General features: G+C 43.3%; 1 protein-coding gene across 1 annotated transcript in view; it reads right to left on the bottom strand.

The window, feature by feature from the left end:
* Positions 1 to 11,048: 11,048 nt before the first annotated feature.
* LOC114616077 (A-kinase anchor protein 7 isoforms delta and gamma-like) overlaps positions 11,049 to 19,374 on the bottom strand; it is a gene marked incomplete at its 3' end in the record, with an annotated part of 19,646 nt that continues 11,320 nt past the window's right edge. Inside the window, exons 3-4 of the mRNA XM_028761614.1 lie at positions 15,237 to 15,373; positions 11,049 to 11,209 (exon numbers count right to left, since the gene is read on the bottom strand). Coding sequence (XP_028617447.1) covers positions 11,049 to 11,209; positions 15,237 to 15,373 — 298 coding nt within the window. The remainder of the gene's footprint in view (positions 11,210 to 15,236; positions 15,374 to 19,374) is intronic.

Genomic DNA, 19,374 nt, shown 5'->3' on the forward strand with positions numbered 1-19,374 from the left:
CATCTCTCTCTCTCTCTCTCAGTCTTTGTGTTGGTCACTTGTCCTATTGTTGTGCTAAAATTCCTGACAGAGGCCACTTCAGAACAGAAGGGCTTGTAGGGTGCAGGTCATCACTGTGGTAAGGTCAGGGCAGCAAGAGCTGGCGGTAGCTGGTCACAGTGCACAGTCAGAAAGCAGAGAGATAGATGCTGAGCCAAGCTAACTTTCTGCTTTTATCCAGCCTAGGACCTCAATCCATGGGATGGTACTGCCCATAGTCAGAGAAGCTGCTCCACCTCAATCAGCCCAAGATACAAAATCCCTCACAGATACACTGTTTTACTTACTTTCCTGTAGCTGTGATAGAACACTATGACCAAGGCACTTACAGACTTTACTTGGGCTTACATCTCCAACACCATCTCATCTCGGTGGGGAAGTGTGGCAGTGGTCAGACATGCAGCAGGAACAACTGAGAGTTCACATCTCTAACCACAGGTAGGAAGCAGAGAACAAACTGGGAATGGTGGGTCTTCAAATTCTCAAAGCCCAATGGCAGTAAAGTACTTCTTCCAGAAAAGCCACACCTCCTAAGCACTCCCAAACAGCAAGACCAACAGGTAGCCAAGTGTTCAAATGTTTGACCCTATGGGGACCATCCCATTCCAAACACCACACATGCCCAGAGGTTTGTTACCATGGTGATTCTAAACCTCAGCAAGTTGATCAAAGTTGGTCACCTTCTCATCCTCACAGTCAGCAAGCTCAAGGGAAAAGTCAGGGGGATTTCTGATACATTATCCTTGGAATACTCTAGGACTCCTAGAATGGACTTAGTCTTAGGCAAAGATTGAGGCACAAGTATAAATGAGAGAGGAGAGCGTGCCTAAGGTTAAATGTTAAATGTTAAATGTCCAGTTACACCTTTACATTTACAGCACATATGTTTGCATTGATTTATCTACTACAATATGTTTACTGAGTTTTAAATGTCCAGCTCTATGGACACAGAGATGAATAATTCCTTTGAGGTAATATTACTTTGGCTGAGAAGAATTCTAAATAGCAAATGGAATATACTATGATGTTTTCTACAGAAGCCATCTACATATACTTGAACACACAGGAGACACACGAAAGGAAAGAAATTCTGATTGCCACTATAACATGGGTAAACTTAAGGACACCATGCTAAGTGAAACAGGCCAAAGGTAAAAGGCAAATACTGGAGCCAGAGGCCCACCCTCCCCTCTCCCCCCACCCCCCGCCTTGGAACACAGGCGGATGAGCAGGCACCATTAAAACAAGCAAGTGCACCAGGCAGTGGTGGCGCACGCATTTAATCCCAGCACTTGGGAGGCAGAGGCAGGCGGATTTCTGAGTTCGAGGCCAGTCTGGTCTACAGAGTGAGTTCCAGGACAGCCAGGGCTACACAGAGAAACCCTGTCTTGAAAAAAAAAAAAAAAAAACAATGCAAGTGTGTGATACAGAGATAGGAGGGAAGCAGAAGACCGGGTCCTGCTCTATGGAGAGAGGTGGTCCTGGACACCCAGTGGTGGTGAGGAACAGGCTGATGTGCAAGCCCAGGGTTGCCATCTGAGGCCATAGTGATGTCCGGGCCATGCTGCCACCAGGGGCTATATCTGAGTCTGTGGCCCTACCACAGCAGGGATTTGTGTTCATGGCTGTGGCCCATATAGCCATGCAGATCTGCAGTCTGGGCTGACACCGTTGATGGGAGAAGGCTGAGTTGAGCTGGCCCTGCCACTCACCAGCCACCACACATACGGTGGTACCAGCAACGACATGGGCACAGGAGAGAGCTGGTCCCATCCCTTGCCTGAGTGACACAGGAGAGCTAGCCCCAGTGGCATGGGTAGCAAAAAAGCTGGCAGGTTGACCATCTCAGCTGCCACACAGGCCCAGATCCAGGGTTCTGAGTTGGCCTACCCAAACATCTACCCCATTTATGAACTGCTGGGGCCCATGAAGGGGCCCGTCCTGCAGAAGCAAAGCTTTAGGATCTTCATGACTTGGAGTGACAACAGGATACTCAAGAGGAGTCCAGTGAGGGCCCAGTATTGATGGTGTAGCAAAAGCCAGAGGCCTGGAACCAGACCAAAGGCTCAGGGCAATGAATATTTCCAAACAAAGCTGGGCAAAAAGGTATAGTGTGTGATGAACAGTGATACACCACAGCTTCCACGGGAAGATTTTTTTTTATTTTAATTTTTATTTCCTTTGCACAGGGGGAGGGGGAGGCTACAGGGGTGGAGGACAAATAGAGAAGGCCTAGGAAATGAGTGGAACTGGGGTACAAGGTGTGACATTCACAAAGAACTGATTTCTAAAAATGTCTTTAAAAGGGCAAATACTACGTGATTTCTTCCCTATGAGGAAATCAACCATAGCCAGGTCTCCAGGCACAGAAGGACAGTAAGGCACAGCACGCTCAGCGTGCCACGGTGTAAAAGCAGTTTGTACATACCAGAGGGCCAGTGGGGGAGGCGTAAGAACTGTGGCTGAGACTGCAGGGAAGAGTCAAACAGCTGAGACTCTGGATGGCACAGTAAGAAGAATGGGCCACAGCACACAGCCAATAAGTTCTTCTAAGTGGAATAATCAAAGAGATAAGCTTTGTACTTCAGGAAGACAATACGGAATCACCAAAGAGGCAACCAGAAAGAGATGGCAGAGCTGCGACAAGACAGGACAAGAGAGAGGAGAGGGAACCAAACGCACAGCAGCTGATGGTCACGTGTCTAGAATGACACTGGGCTTTATGGATCATGGGAGATTCACCAAGATGCCCCCTGCAAAAGGAGAAGCACTATTAAGAGAAAGAGAGACAGATTCAGAAATCCAAAAACGTAGACACTTGATGATGAAAAAGAGAGAGAAGCTCACATGGAAACAGAGACAGAGGCAGGGGAATGAAGAAAGTGGAAGTCCCAGACATCAGCAACGATTAAGGAAGGACCTGTATAAACTGTCATGTAAGTAAATCCAGAACATCCGTTAGATAGGGCAATTATGACAGCATCAGCAGGGGTGTCTGGTTGCACTCTGGCCAGAGGAGCTTCGTCCCCACCCCAGCCACTTCCCGAAGCCACACTGCAATCCTCACACATAAGTCTTCAGGAGCAAGAGGACAGCCACAGCGGGGACAAAAAAGCCAGCAGCCTCAAGTAGATGAACATGTGGCCCCAGAAGACAGTCAAGCCAAACACTGCACTACAAACACTGTGCCCTGTTCTGTTTCTAAGCAAGGACCTGGGACACTCATGTCTGGAGGGTGGAAGCCACATGGTTTTAATTTACATGTTACCTATCAGGCCATCTTCATAGCCTCGTTAGCTATTATCAAAAATATGTGGGTGAGACTTTCAAATAAAAATCTCTGACCAGACCTTGGTGGTAGCTTATCCCTAGGGCTGCAAATCCAGAGACATTGGAGACCCTGTGGTCTGTGCTTTACTACCACAAAGACCAGAAATTCCACTTGTAGGCTCATGTTGGGAGGGTCAGAGTCCATTTTTCTAAGCAACAAGGGGTAGGAAGCTTCAAGGTTTAAACAAAAGTTAAAAAAAAAAAAAACAAGCAATCAATGGCAGGAGACATGGCTTGGTGATAGGGTAGGTGCAGCCTACTCACTGGGGAGGGTAAGGAAGAGTAAAAAATTAGAAACAGGCCATTCTGAAATAAACGAACGAGAGGAGAATGATACAGTACAGATGCTCACGGGAAAAGATGCTGTCAGGTTAATAATGCTGAGAAAAAAGGGATGACTAAAAGGTTGAAGATACACAATAACTAAAAACAGGATTAAACTAGCTGAGCAAAATCCAGGTTGGGATTGGCAGATTGGAGCATGGCTGAAGGGATTACGCCACAGCTGACGCCTGTTATTCTAAGAGTCAAAGACATCGATGCACCAGCAGGAAAGTAGTGCCGCACTGTATTGTCAGGGGCAGCGTGCTTATCACTAATGCCATAGCCACCAGCCATTTAACAGCGTATGTGTGCCAAGTATTGTGCTGGCCATTTCATACACACCAGCTCTTCTCATGTCAGGAGCTGAAGGTGAGTTTCTATACAAGGAAAAAAAGAGAAGAGCTGAGAGGTGAGTGGCTTATGTTCTGATCCTCTCCAAAGCTCACCCTGGGCCAGTGTCTTAGTTAGGGGTTGACTGCTGTGGACAGACACCATGACCAAGGCAACTCTTATAAGGGCAGCATTTAACTGGGGCTGGCTTACAGGTTCAGAGGTTCTGTCCATTATCATCAAGGCAGGAACATGACAGCATCCAGGCAGGCATGGTGCAGGAGGAGCTCAGAGTTCTACATCTTCATCTGAAGGCTGCTAGGAGAAGACTGACCTCCAGACAGCTAAGATGAGAGTCTTAAAGACCATGCCCACAGTGACACACCTACTCCAACTCACGCAGCATCCCAGGTAAAATTGAATCACCCGTGATGCCTGCTATTAGAAGTTCTAATCCAGATGGACCAGAAGCCAGGAGCCTCGCCCTTACCCTCACCCCCTACCTTTTCCCACCTGCACAAGGTCCCCTGAAGCTGGGCAACTGCAAGATCCTGCTTGGCAACTGCAGATAGACTCAAAGCAGTGTACCATATCATCTGAAGAATAGCAGGGAGACCATAACTCAAGCAGTGTACCATATCTTCTGAAGAATAGCAGGTTGCAGTCCTCCTCGCCCCCACGAATAACCAGGACCCGCCGGTCGGGTCAAGTGGCACCCAGACGTGGGGCTCGAGGCACGGACCCATCCGGACGGACCCTCATTGAGAGGATGTGCGCACGACATCAAGATTGAGCAAGACAGAGATCATCGCCCGTGACCTGTCGTCCACAGAACCAGGTTGATGCTGCCATCAAGAAGGCAGTTGAAGTTCATTACCATCAGCTGAAAATTGCAGAGGATCCAGAAGTGACTCCGCAGGAGACTGACACAGCTGTCAGCTCCCCTGCCTCCCCCTACGGTCGACCCCTAGACTTCCACGCCCTCCAGAAGGGTTCCTGGTATGCCTGGCTTTGCCCTCATTTCTCTCGCTAGAAAGCTTGGCCTCTTGATCACCACAACAAAAATTGGCTTTTTCCTAAACCAAGGCCACCCTTGATATGGCCGCTAACATTGGGGAGCCTTCCTTTATGACAATATTACACCCCAAACTGACAAATGGTTGGTAACTTGAACATTTACAAGAGACTAGGATGGCTGTGAGTTAGCCCAATGACGGGATTATTGTAGGTCCACTTCCCAGGGGCCCACCCAATGCAGCCGAAAAGGAGTGCGTGGTGCTGGGAGTGGGTGCAGCCTACATGGCCTAAGACAGGGCTCTCACCCTCCTTTCACCCACATCAGAGTCCCTTGACGTTGCCCATCGTCGACAGCCTAAAGCCTTCGACTATCGATGTGACTCGTCTCACATCAGTGTTTTGGGGTTGTGAACTTGTCTAAGACCCCCCATAATTAGACATCCAAATTCAAAACTCACATAGTTGGGATTGAACATAAGACGCCTTCTCTAACTAAACAGAGAAGGGGGAGATGCCAGAAGCCAGGACCCTCGCCCTTACCCTCACCCCCTACCTTTCCCCACCTGCACAATGTCCTCTGAAGCTTGGCAACTGCAAGATCCTGCTTAGCAACTGCAGATAGACTCAAAGCAGAGTACCATGTCTTCTTAAGAATAGCAGGGAGACCATAACTCAAGCAGTGTACCATATCTTCTGAAGAACTGCAGGTAGATCATAATTCAAGGCAGTGTACCATATAGACCATGACATGTTTCAAGGCACAGGCCAAGAAGATTTTGTACTTTTCCACCACCTGGACCCTCTTACCCCCTCCCCTTGTAAAACATGCTATAAAAAAGCATTTCATGTTCAAAAAAAAAAGAAATTAAAAAATAAAAAATAAAATAAAAAAAAAGAAATTAAAAAAAAGAAAAAAAAAGAAAAAAAAGAAAAAAAAGAAAAAAAAAAGAAAAAAAAAAGAAAAAAAAGGAAAAAAAAGAAAAAAAAGAAAAAAAAAAGAAAAAAAAAAAAAGATCTCAGGACACCAAATCTCCTTCCCACCAGTATGTATTTGAGTTATTATGAACATTTGTCAATTGTACCATCTTTTTAAATAAAACTGGAATCTTGTTTCAAAAAAAAAAAAAAGAAACTACCATTTCAGATTAAAAGCTGGCTTTCAGCTAAGCCAAGAAGGTAGAGAATATTCTCAGAAAATGTCTGAGAAGCCCAGCAGCTAATTTACAGACTGACAAGTTTTCATACAATTTATCCAGAATAGAATCTGGTCAAACTGCCTGGATGCATATGATGGCTCTGCCATTTACCAACAAGTAACTTAACCTCACTTTTGTCTATCAGGCAAGCGAGTGGGGATGGGGTGATGAGCCCCACCTCACAGTTTTACTAAAACTAAATGAATTGATAATTGTATGCTTAGAGGGGCTGGAGAAACAGCTCAGAGGTTAAGAGCACTTGCAGAGGACCCAGGTGCAGTTCCCAGCACCCACATCCAGAGCATAACTCCAGGAACAGTGGATACAGCACCCTCTTCTGGGCTCCAGAGGGACTAGCACACAAGGCACACATACATACATTCAAAGCACACACACATACAAAACAAAGTAAGATACAATGAATCTTCATTTATAGGTCCAATTGAAAAGCCAAGTAAATGAAAGAGGAGACAGGGAAAGGTTGAGAGAGAAACAAGGGAAGAAAGGACCTACAGAGAATGATACATGCCAACAGGCAGAAATGAAAGGGAGGCATGCCAGTCCCAGGCTCAGGACAGGGAGCGTGGACATGAAAGGAAGGGCAGCAAAGTTATTCTGTCCAGAGCCCAATGTAGGCTGTAAGGTGAAGGGTCGGCAAGCTCCTGAGGGTCAGCAAGCTCCTGAGAGACCAGCAGCCTGCATTTGGAAACCTTCCACTAGTAACACAGCAGCCTAAGGAGGCCCAGAAATGCTGGGAATGGAACAAATTTCTTACAAAAAAAATCAGATATACAGTTTGTCCTCTCCATCTTGGGGGAAAATGGCAGTTAAACTAAGAGAAATCATAGTGCTCAAATGAACCTTCTAAAGCATTTCATTTTCTGTTTTATGAGATAAATGTACTTGGAATCATTTATCATGCTAACCAAAGGCACTTTTCTCATTCTGGACAAAAATATGCAAAGACCATTGTAATTCCAACAAGCTGAAGTTTAGCAATCTCTCAATCTAATAACCTTCTTAACAAAATTGCATTTAGCTTAATAATGAATAAAATTCCATATCCATTTCTATGCAAAAAGCTTTTCAGAGCAATTTCATCATTGTACATGTAAAGAAATGTCATATAAATTCAGTTTTCTGTATCTTCATAATCCCTAAGGCTACAGGATCATGCTAGGAAAGGAGTTGGTGCTGTTTCCTGAAAACAAGAGGAAGGTAGGAAGATGTGGACCAGAGCCCCTGAGGTGAAAGAATTGACATCTCTCCAGGAGCTCCCACCTTAAACACACAGGTTCGAGAATGCAAAGATGGGCCCCGCCCCTTTTCCCCCGCCTACAAAGATGAGCCCGCTCCTTTATCCGAACTGCAAAGATGAGCTCTGCCCTTCATCCCACCTTCACAAAATAACCACTCACATTAGAAGAACAAAAAGAATTCACAGCATATTTTCTTGTGTAATTAAAGGCTGGCAGGGAAGGGGACATCATTTACTTTGTTATGTTGAGGGCTCAAAATTCTGTAACAAAAGACAAAGTAACGAGAAAATACACACTTTTATTTAGAAGTTTTATGTTCCTTGGGACCCTTCATAAGAACTTATAAGGGGACCATGCTCTTTTCAACTCCCCCCAAAACCAGGTAAACCTGTGTGATTTTTTTAAGGTGGGTTTAAGTAGATAGTAGTAGAGGTTTAAGTATTGAAAGGAACCATTTTATCAAAATTTTGATCTGATAATGTCAGGCTGAGAGAACTTAGCAAGGCCTTACTGTGTCCCTGTGCCTTCAGAGAAAACACCATTCCTTTCCTTCAGGGGTAAGGAAGACAAAAATCTCAAATGTAAGCCAGACAACCTGCTTTCTGGGATGGTTAAAAAATTCTTCTTACGTTTATAAACTTCTTTAAAGGAAGGGCAGGAGGTCAGAGAGTGACTGGTCACTTCTCCTCAAGTTTGGTCCTTAGTTTAAAATGCCTTTGGATATGGAAATATGATTCATTGGTTAAGAGCACTGGCTGCTCTTCAGGAGGACCCAGGTACAGTTCCCAGCACCCGCATGGTGCCTCACAACCATATGTGACTCCAGTTCCAGGGGAGAGGATGCTTTCTTCTGGCCTCCGTGCATACCAGGCACACACATGGTGTAGAGACATACATGCAGGCAAAACACCCATATACGTAAAATAAAAATAATCATTAAAATAAATAAATAAAAGGTTTTAGGGTATGGACTGAAGAGATAGCTCAGTGGGTAAAGCACTTGCCCCATGAGCATGAGACTGTGAGTTCAGATCCCCAGCATTCATGTGGAAAGCCAGCATAATAGTGCACACCAGCAACCCCAGTGTTGGCTGGGCAGGGTAGGTGGGTCCCTGAAGAGCTCTTGTTAACCAACCTAGCCAAATCAGTGAAGTCAATGTTAAAGCAGAGAATCAACTAAAGAATATGTGTAGGCTTAGAAGATATTAGGCTGTAGGCCCTTGTCTTATAATCCACAACCTGTACAAACAAAGACTTGAACTCCAGGATTCTAATTATTGTTAGAGGAAGGAGACCTCAGTCATCTCTAGCCCTGGGAGGAGATATGACATCCTGAATTTCCCTGAAGGTCATGGATAACTACCTAACCTGGCTTCATAAGCCCTAAACCTTATAAGGTCACTGTGGGAACTGTGCAGCGGAATCCCGGAGTGGAGTGGGCCTTTCCACACAAACAAGGGAAAGTCTGGAGTTCCTAGGGCTGGAAGCTTTGGCAGCAGCAGGCCCCAATGATAAGAGAAATCCGTGGGTTCCAAGAGTTTTATTGTTCATGGTCTAAACCCCCCAGTAAAAGCTAGGGGAGAGCTGGCTTAAATAGGAGAGGGAGAAGAGGAGGGGCTGGGAAAAGGAATAACTTAATTTAGCTACGCCCCTTCACCCCCACCTTTAGGTAACTCATGAATATGGAAATCTCTCAAGGCTGAAGTCTGCAGTCCTGTCCTCTCTAGCCAAAAGTGAAAGGCAAGGTGCAGATCAAATAAGATCACGCCACGTGTCAGGAGCCTGGATTCTGGGAGCACGGAATAGATGCTCGTCCCTCACAGGCAATGGACACCTGTTGGGTCTCCGGGCTATTTCCAGCCAGCACTTCTACCAAAACCATCCATCCTATCACAGTCCTACAGGTCACTATTTAGCACAGTATCTCATGAAGAGCCATTGACTCTACCTAACAGAGTCAATCACTCAGGCAGGGAAATGCCCCTCAAGAAGTTGGCTGGTGCAGACACCTTAGTAAACCTGCCTGGCATGTAGACAGGCCGGTCGCCCGCCCCTCTGGCCACTGCCCACTCTGCTCTCCAGAGTGCTTCATTTACTCTGCAACAAGCCGTATCTACCTGTGTGTCTTCCTTGGCTTCTTTCAAAGGGGTCAGGGAACTAAGGGGAGACCAGAGGGAGACCCCAACAATGATGCTGTTGGTCTTCGGAAGCCTGATCCTGAAGAATTCCTTTAAAATAAAATCTAGAAACTATGGATAGAATTCAGTGATGGAAATATACTTGGAATGGCCAAGGCCCTATATTCAACTCCCGATGCCAAAAAAGTAATGCAATTAATATGAAGAAATAAAATACTAGAAAATGTCTACATTCTGACTACATACACACTACCATAAGTGCAGTGCAGTGCATAATCCTTAACAGCTGGCACTGTGGCACTCACACACAATGTCAGCAGTTGGGAAGCTAAGACAGGAGGACTGCTTCAAGCTCAAGGCTAGCCCAGGTTACAGAGTAACAGATGGGGCTACAGAACAAAAACTTTTCTCAAAACAATAACATAAACAAAATCATCTGCTTCAATGCATAAATAAATGAAAATCTCCCATGATTATTAAAATATCTGGATTTCTTCTAAGCACACAGGAAAACTACAAGCAAGAGCAACCGTACAATATTCACACAACAGATTAAAAGTAAGTTTAACAACTGGTGATATTCTCCCTCCATTTTCTGTTTTTTTCGTATGGTTTTAATGGACTTTTCTGACTATAAATACTCGTAATTCATCTGGAGTAAGGCAGTACAGGGGCAGCGGCCTGTGCTAAGTGACCAGTGAGCATGGCCAGGCTCCTGCTCCCATGAAAGCTGGTGAGATCTCACATTCCTCGGGACACAATGCAGCTTTCATCGATACTGGAAAGTATTTTTCTGAGAATATTTGCAGCACATGGATGGAATTCTTGTTGCAAGCCCCCACTGAATTATTTAAAAGAACAATGACTGAATGACTAATTAGAAACGTTCTGGTGATATTTATATTACAAAGGAAAAGACTTAGGCCTAGCATTTTCTCTCGAGTGCTCAGTCAGAAAAACTACAGTCAGTGTGTTGACTGTGGGCATGGATTCTGAACTGATCTACTCTCACAGCCTTGCAAGCTGCCTCCCCTTCGGCCAGCTGATGTTTTACATCCTATTTGGCTCTCTGTAATAGAGACGGCAGTTCCCACGGGCCTCTCAGTAGAAACACGGTGACTGTCTCTCATTCTTTCAATACTTATCATGGGATGATTACTTGTTGAATCTCCTAAGCAAAGGGATCACTTGGACTTACACCTCACACTTGAATCCAGTCTAGTATTTTCCCTAGAAAGCTCCAGAATCAGGAGTCTTCTCAAGAGAAGCTCCCAGGCTTTTAGAGACTGCTTACACAACCAACGCCAAAGCAGTGAGGTTCTAACAGCTTCCCAAATAGGAAGACACCAGATCTCCATGAGAGCCACTGCAAAACCACTCACGAGGTTTCCTGAGTGTGACACTGTGTGTCTTACCTGCTATCTCCAGGAGTGCATTGACGTGATCTCCGTCTGCCAGCTTCACAAAGCCAACCTGACCGTGGAAAGTGTCAATCCCATGGAAGGGCAAAGTCAAGCGCCTCCCTTCAAGGATCTCCTCAACAAATGGCTTCAATTCCAAAAGCGCATTGGTACCACTAGTGACAGACGACATTTCAGCAACACGATAAAAAAAAAAATAGAAAAAAATAATAAATAGGGAAGAAATCCAGTTTTTTGAAGATAAATTGTTATAATAAATATTTTAAAGTTCAAAATATAGTTTAGATCTAACCTATGGTTTAAAATCAATATTAACCTTTAGACAACTATAGAAGTGACTTAAGTCTTGTCCTAGTTATAATTACTACTAAAGATGTAAACACAGATAGTATTTCATTATTCATTAAGAAACTTCTAAGTCAGATGTGGTAGTACATACCTGTAAACACTGCACTCTGGAAGCTGAGGCAGGAGGATTGTAAATTTGAGTTTGAGGCCAACTGGGACCACAGTAGTAGATTACAATAAGACCTTGACTCAAAATTTAAAACAACAACAACAACCAGAATAAATTGCTAGCCAAGAAAAAAATTACCAGAATAATTCAAAGTGCTGTGTACATAGCTCAGATGTAGAGCTCCTGATTACTGTGCTCGAGGTCCTACCGAGATTCAATCCCCAGTACCCTCCAGGGGAGAGAAAGAACTACACTTTTACTAATTTTTTACTAATAATATATTCCAAACCAACCTACCACACACAAGAACTTTGTTAGATTATGAGGAATGTTCTAAACTTCTGTTTGCTTTTGTTTCCAGGGGTGGGCAGGTTCTCATGAGGCAAAGGATGGCTCTGAACTTGTGGTCACCCTGTCATCACTTCCCAGATGTTAGGGTGACAGGCCTGCACCGTGCCCAGTATCAAAACCCAGGCTGTGTCTGACAGAACAGACAAGCAATCTACCAACTGAACCATGTCCCCAGCCCAAGTCCTAGATTAAAAAAAAAAAAAAAAAGACCAGTACTTACTACTTACCGTTTGCAAAGCATTCCGCTAAAATTGAAACACACATTCTCTCTCAAAATACAACACTCTTTGTGATACAATTTTTTATATCTGGATTCAAATAAAGTCTAAGTTTAACTATATTTTGCCAACTAGAAGTAAAGGCTTGCTATAGCTGTTTAGCCCATGTTCACTTACGGCCACTTTGAGTTTTGCTCTTTATAGTTCCAGTCAGATACTACCAAAGTTTGCACGGTCTTAACCATACTGTCAATCACTTCCATCTTGGAAAGAATTCTGGTAGGTGCACCTTATTATGAGAAAAAAGTAACTCTCACTAGAGGGCAGCAATTACTTAAAAAAGAAATGAGCGCAGGTGGTTTGGAGAGGATTTTCAAACTCTCTTCTAACAAACTCATCATTGAATCTTCCTGTTCAGCAGACAAACATGTGAAATACAGACATTTGTAGTGTTTTCGTATTTCTAAATTAATCTTCACACCTGAGCTCTGAAGGAGCCCATTCCTGCACTTCAGCCATGCTGGAGACAACTCAATGCTGCAGAACTGCTTGTAGATGTCAGCCGTTCTCCCTGCTCCCCGACATCTACCTCCGGAGCCAGCTGTCCCTAACTGCATTCATGGCGGTGGGACACAGCCACACTCATAATCCAATGCTGTCCTTCACTGAGTTCTGTGAGGCAAAGCACATGATCTCAGAGTTCTCACATCCCTACAATAATTGAGGGAATGAATACAAGACATCTGGCCCCATGGAACTATAAACTACAAGCTAAGGCAGGCCATGAGAGAGAGACTAAGACTTTCCAGAAATAATGGATCTGCAGAATCCTTGCACAGGAAACGGTGGCCTAACAGTGCCAGCTCTCAGCTGTCTGCCTGTATAAAGCAGTTACCTAATGAGATGCTATTGGTCCAGTGTAAGAAGGGATTAGAGGGTGTCTTGGGAAGCATGACTATCAGATCCTTCTAAAAGTGGGATATCTTCTCAAGAGGATTTTGTAAAAGACTTCTTTATATTTAAATTTATTCTTTAACTTAAATAAGGATTTTTAAATTAAAAAAAAAAGAACATATCCATAACAAAACAGAATTCTGAAACTGAGTTCAGGCCAAAGTTTATATTCAAATTAAAGATAAGACAACTATCTTATCAATCAACAGCTGCTTTAGCCTAAACTATTTCTACTTCTTCCTTCTACGCTGTGAAGACACAAAAGGGCCTTTCATGATAGCTATCAAAACCAATTCATGATTTTAAAAAATGTCTGTTGGATATATTCAACATCCAATCTATTGACTAAACTCTAAAATAAGATGCTAGACATTTTTTTAAGATTTATTTATTCATTTTAAGTATGTGAGTATACTGTAGCTATTTTCAAACACACCAGAAGAGGGTATCAGATCCCATTACAGATGGCTGTGATCTACCATGTGGGTGCTGGGAATTGACCTCTGGAAGAGTGGTCAGTGTTCTTAACTGATGAGCCATCTCTCCAGCCCAAGATCCTAAACTTTGAGAATAAAAATGAATATGGACTAGGAGCTGATAATCCAGATACTTAACATACTATACAACATGGGATGAAAAAAATGTCAGACTTAGAGGTGCTTAAAAATCATTCACATTAAAAATTGTCTCCCTAAAAAAATGTCATCAATTTTGACACCCAGGCAGAAGCCACACCTTGAATCACACCATCTCTTAGAAGCTGACAGCTCTGCTCCTCCAGATGTGGGCAGGCTTCATGAAATCAGCTGATTAGAGAAAAGACTTGGGGCAGAAGGAATTCTATCCCCAGACTGCCTTTAAATTTAGCCCATAACACAAACTTTTCTGGCTCCCCAGCCTACCCAATCTTCCCAATAGATCTCAACTTACCAAAACTCACAACTATGTGAGGCAGTTCTATAAATGACTTCTACGTATGCAGCTATATCTACCTGGATAGACAGAGAATGGGTATCGGTGTTCTCGCAGCCCACTTGATCTGCTCTTAGAGAACCTTGACAATTGATAAGGCAGGACAACTATTGCTAGTGAGCAATCCATCACACATGGTGAGAGTCCTTCCAACTATTCTCACTCCGTGACATATCTTTGGCTTGTCTTCCTTGAGAAGCATCAAAGCATTTGTTTCTTCTGGTTGGGTATATTGATAAGCTGAAATAAATCAAGTAATACCTCTGCTTTTTTCTGCCCTTGAAGCTCATAAAGATCAGAAGACTGTTGGCTGCCACCCAAGGGTCTACTGCATCAAGATCTTAACCACAGTCATCATTATGTGGCCATTGTGAACTACTAATGCATTTTCTTTTCCTCTCTTATTCTATCTTTTCCTCACCCTCTTCCCAACTCAAGCCTTTTCTTCATTCCCTTGGGAGTCATATGGGCTGAGACAGAAACAGGAATAATCTTCTGTTCATCCTGGTTTTGGTTTTCCAAAGAGTCCAAGCAACTTGATACATCAAATGCCATAGGAGACAGCAAGAAATTCTCCACTCCAGTAATCAGTCAACCTTTATGGATGTGGAGCAGAGGCGTGGGATGGAATACCATGGCACAGAAAATGACTGGGGCAAACTGAACCAGAAATTGTCCACCCCACCCCAGGAAAGTAACAGCTCTGATGACAAACAGCTACGAGTAAGTGCCTATGGGGCCACATGCTAAAGCTCTTGCCTGTATTGACACTATTTACTGCAACAGCAGGCGTAAGCCAGGCTGCTAAGAAAGGGCTGCTCTATCAGAGACCCTGAATCAATCTTCACCTAGAGTCTCTGCTTCAACTCTAGCATCAGAAACCAAAGTGTTCAAGATAATGAACGTAGGCACTAAATCTGTGTAGCCAAGGAATACTACTGACAACATTAAGAGTATTGAACTAGAGTGTACTGGAACATGTCTTAACCTCAGGAGTCAGTCAACTGAGGCCAGAAGATCAAGGTCCAGAGCCACACTTGACACACAAGTTTGAGGCTAGTCTATGTTATATAAAATAAAAAATAAAAAGCCCTGTGTCCACTGACTAGCAGTCACAATAGTCGGGATGAAGACGACATCATTAAGTCTCCACCCCTCCTTGGGCTCGCTATGCTTGCTCACAGTGGAGGAATTCTGTAGGAAGGAATATGCAGGAAAGACGATACTCACGTGTTTACCTCATCTTCGTTCAACAACTGCATCACTAGCAAGGTAATATGAAAGGAGCCATCGCCAACCATGGCTTTGGTCAGTCGCTTATCTTGTCGTAGTATTGAATTTTGCAAGACCTTAATTCCAGCTGTAATCTAATCACACGTACAAAAAAAAGAAGAGTTGAGAAAAAATGTTAAGGAAAAATTCAAATCAGTAAGAAAAATAAGCAACGAACGACCAAAATTAAAGTGAAGTTGAGAAAAGAAAAGAACAAAAAAAAGTTTTAAAAATTAATAAATAAAGTGAAGTCGAGATTTCACAACTAAATAAACATGCAATTGTTTAGTTGTTCCCACACTTGCTAGAGAGTTAACTTGGACACTTGGTATGATATATAAATGTAGAAAAGCAGAAATGCATGTCTGTCTTGCAAGCATTGAGCACAACGCTCTTTCTTTGCAGACTGAGTCACTAACTGAGTGGGAAAACTCCCTGTGGCCACACATTCTTTTAGAAATGTGTCCTTGTAATGTGGATCTGACTCACTAATTATGAACATTCCTAAGAGAAAAGCTTTATTCTTCCACAGAAAGGTCAAATCAGCAGACAACATTCCATTTCTGTTAGAAGTAATATTTATTTGTCCCACAATGAATGTGTTGGACCTATTCCTTGCTGCCTTTAAGGTTCTCTAGGATAGGAGGAATTCCAATAAGGATGATTGCTGCCATGTTTTCCTAACTTGTGAGGGTGGGGCATAACCATGGAGACAGAGCTGAAGGTGTCCAAAGTCCAATACGATGCATTCAGGAAAAAGCCCACAGGTCAGCTGCTGTCTTCCCTCTCAGTACCTGCTCTTCTAGAACAGGGAGAGGAGGGATGGTGTATCTCCCTCCTCCATTTCCTGTTAGAGCCATAGATTCTAGTCAACCTGTAAACAGCAGACCAGTAGAGAGTAATCTGAAATAAAACAGCAAGCCCTGAGAAAGGCTGCAGAGAATTCATAAAAGCCTCGGGACAACAGAATTACTGAGAGAAGAGGAAAGGCTGTGCTGGCAATAAAAGCAGCATCCAGTGAAACAAAACAGACACGACAGGGATAAGGAGAGAGAGAATCATAAGCTTAGCGGGCTGTTCTGATTCTGGAGTGTCTGTGTTATCCTGAACAATGGCTGCATTATCCATCCATGGAATGTACTGAGCAAATCAGAAGACACCGTCCTGGGTCCTAGACTTTCTCCTTGAACCAGCTTCCAAGTCCACCCGCTGTGAGTAAGAAGCTGGTGGGATCACTTTGGAGAAAATCTCCCATCCCTGGTACCCAGACCATCTTCCCTGTGGCCTGCCTTCATCTGTGGCTCTGCCAAAGCTGCATGTTTCCTCTTAGCCATGAGATTCACCCATGGACCTTACCACCGTCCCTTGTTACAAAGCCCCACTATGTTTCTGTGGTCAGAATAAAGTCTGTCTTGCTCAGTAAGGCCATTCCCTACCTCCTGTATCTCACCCCTACCTCCATGAACCCTGGTAAAGTGAAAACAATCTGACCTTAAAATTGTCCAAGCAGGGGGCTGGAGATGTGGCTCAGCAGTTAAGAGCACTGGTTGCTCTCCCAGAGGACCCAGGTTCGGTTCCCACCACCCCTGCAGCAGCTCAGAACTGTCTGCAACTGCAGTTCCAGGGAAGCTGACACCCTCACACTGACACACATGCAAGCAAAACACCAGAGTATATAAATAATTTTTTTTAAATTGTCCAAGGAGATTAAAAATAGCCACAACTTTGGTCAAATAGAAAAGACATCAAAAAAATTTGACTGGAGTTGTTTCTAGTCACTGCTGGTTTTGTTAGACAGAAATATAAATTGACCTCAGACAAGTGTAAGTATCCACCTATCATACAGTGATTACAGGACCAGGGTGTTACAACAAGGTAAACCATAACAGGCAATTTTGTAAGTACAACCAATTTATTTGACTCCCACCTTTTGCCTATAAATACCTGCCCACAACAGCAGGAAACTGGAAAGCTAAACCTCCTTTAAGTCTACTCTCCCCAATTCATGAACTGCTCCGTACTCTAACTTAGATTGTCCTCTATACAGCATTTCTCAACCTGTGATTCACAACCCCTTTTGGGGTGGAACGACCCTTTCACAGGGGTCACCTAAGACCATCTGCAAATCAGGTGTCTACATTATGGTTCATAACAGTAGCAAAACTAAAGTTATGAAGTAACAAGAAAAACAATTCTATGGCTGGGAGTCACCAGAACATGAGGAACTACATTGAAAGGATGCAGCATTAGGAAGGCCGAGGACCACTGGGTTAAGAGTTTAGTGGCAAAACTGGCACCCAAAGCAGACCCCAGTGACCTTCAGGAACACTAAGGAGCCAAAACCAAAGGACCATTATGGCTCCAGCAGATAGAATACGCCTGGACAAAACACTGACCAGATCTTTAAAGGCTGTTTCAGAGACCTGACAAACAGCTGAAAGGCCTGTCCAAACTATTTCCATTATCTGCCCACAGAAGACAGAATGGTCTACCACTCGGACATAGAAGCAGGGAAACAAACAGACGAGAAGGAATTTCCTCCTTACCTAGAAGAGGAAAGCCAATCCAAGGGTTCCCTAAAACAGCAACTAAGAGATTATAAAGAGGTTTCTCTGGATTTGGGGGATATTGCAGATCTTGGTTCAAATTTCTCCCTGAAAGTCCGTACTTTATATGAACTTACAAAAATTGTGCCAGAACCTTCTCTATTGGGAGATATCCAGGAAGAAGATTTAGGTCAAACAGAGTTGGCTCCATGCACATCTTCAGCAGTTAGTGTAATGTTTTACATGTGAGATGGGTTTAGGCCATTTGTGCCTTTAGATTATCCATGAATTATAAAACTAAACTGAAACCCTGTAAAATGCTTTGAAGACTTATTATTTCCATGAAGCCACATAATGCTTGTACTATAGGATTAACCTCAAACCTATGAAAATTTAAAAGCTAATCTAATCAAGCAATAAGTTTCTAACTATGCTTTGATGCTTCCAATTAATTTATAGGTTCCCTGATATCATCTTAAAAGTTTTTAAATGCTTTTTACTCCTAATTACAATCTTTAAAAGACAAGAAAAACACTCCAGAATCTTAACTGTATATGATTAACAGAAACCAATTTTTACAGTCACTGTTTAAAATTCTACAAAACCATTAAACCTTATCCATCATCATAATCCCCTGCCACTGGTGCAACTGCACAAACCTAATACTAACGGTCAAACTTAAATATGGCATTAAAAGAAACTTCTACAAATAAAACTTTACTGAAATCTTAAATATTCTGCTTATTTGAGTTGATAGAAAAGCAGATGGCCAACTATTAAACATTACCACTAAGCCATAGTCCACATGCCTAAAATAATACAATTAGAAAAGTCATCTTTATACCTTTGAAGCATTCTAATTGACTCAATGATGTATAAGTGATTTTTTTAATGGTGAAAATTTAGCATGCCTCACCAAGAGAGACATAAGTTATATTCTAGTACACAGTAAAAGAATGCCTTTGACCTCACCTTGTAACACTGTATCATTGGGTTACTAGAAGAGTTACTATCCAGGAGTTTGGGTATAGCTTACTGGTAGTGTACTTATCTAGTACACAAGATGACCTAGGTTTGATTTCTAAGACAAGAAGGAAGCTGAGCAGTGGTGGCACACGTCTTTAATCCCAGCACTTGGGAGGCAGAGGCAGGCGGATTTCTGAGTTCGAGGCCAGCCTGGTCTACAGAGTGAGTTCCAGGACAGCCCGGGCTATAAGAGAAACCCTGTCTCAGAAAAAAAAAAAAAAAAAAAAAAAAGAAGGAAAAGTCCATGTGACACACCTGGTCCCAAGCTTTTCTTTGTAGCTAAATACTCTTGGGGGCTGGAGAGATGACTCAGGTTAACAGAACAGGCTGCTCCTCCAGAGGTCCTGAATCTGAATCCCAGAACCCACATGACAGCTCACAGCCACCAGCAACCCCAGTCCCAGGGAATTGGAGGCCCTCTTCTGGTCTCTAAGGGCACTGAACATGTATATGGTACACACATACATACAAGCAAAATGCCCAGAGAGACAGAGAGAGAGAGAGAGAGAGAGAGAGAGAGAGAG

Source organism: Grammomys surdaster, unplaced genomic scaffold (assembly GCF_004785775.1).
Source record: "Grammomys surdaster isolate TR1022 unplaced genomic scaffold, NIH_TR_1.0 261855, whole genome shotgun sequence".
Classification (NCBI taxonomy): domain Eukaryota; kingdom Metazoa; phylum Chordata; class Mammalia; order Rodentia; family Muridae; genus Grammomys; species Grammomys surdaster.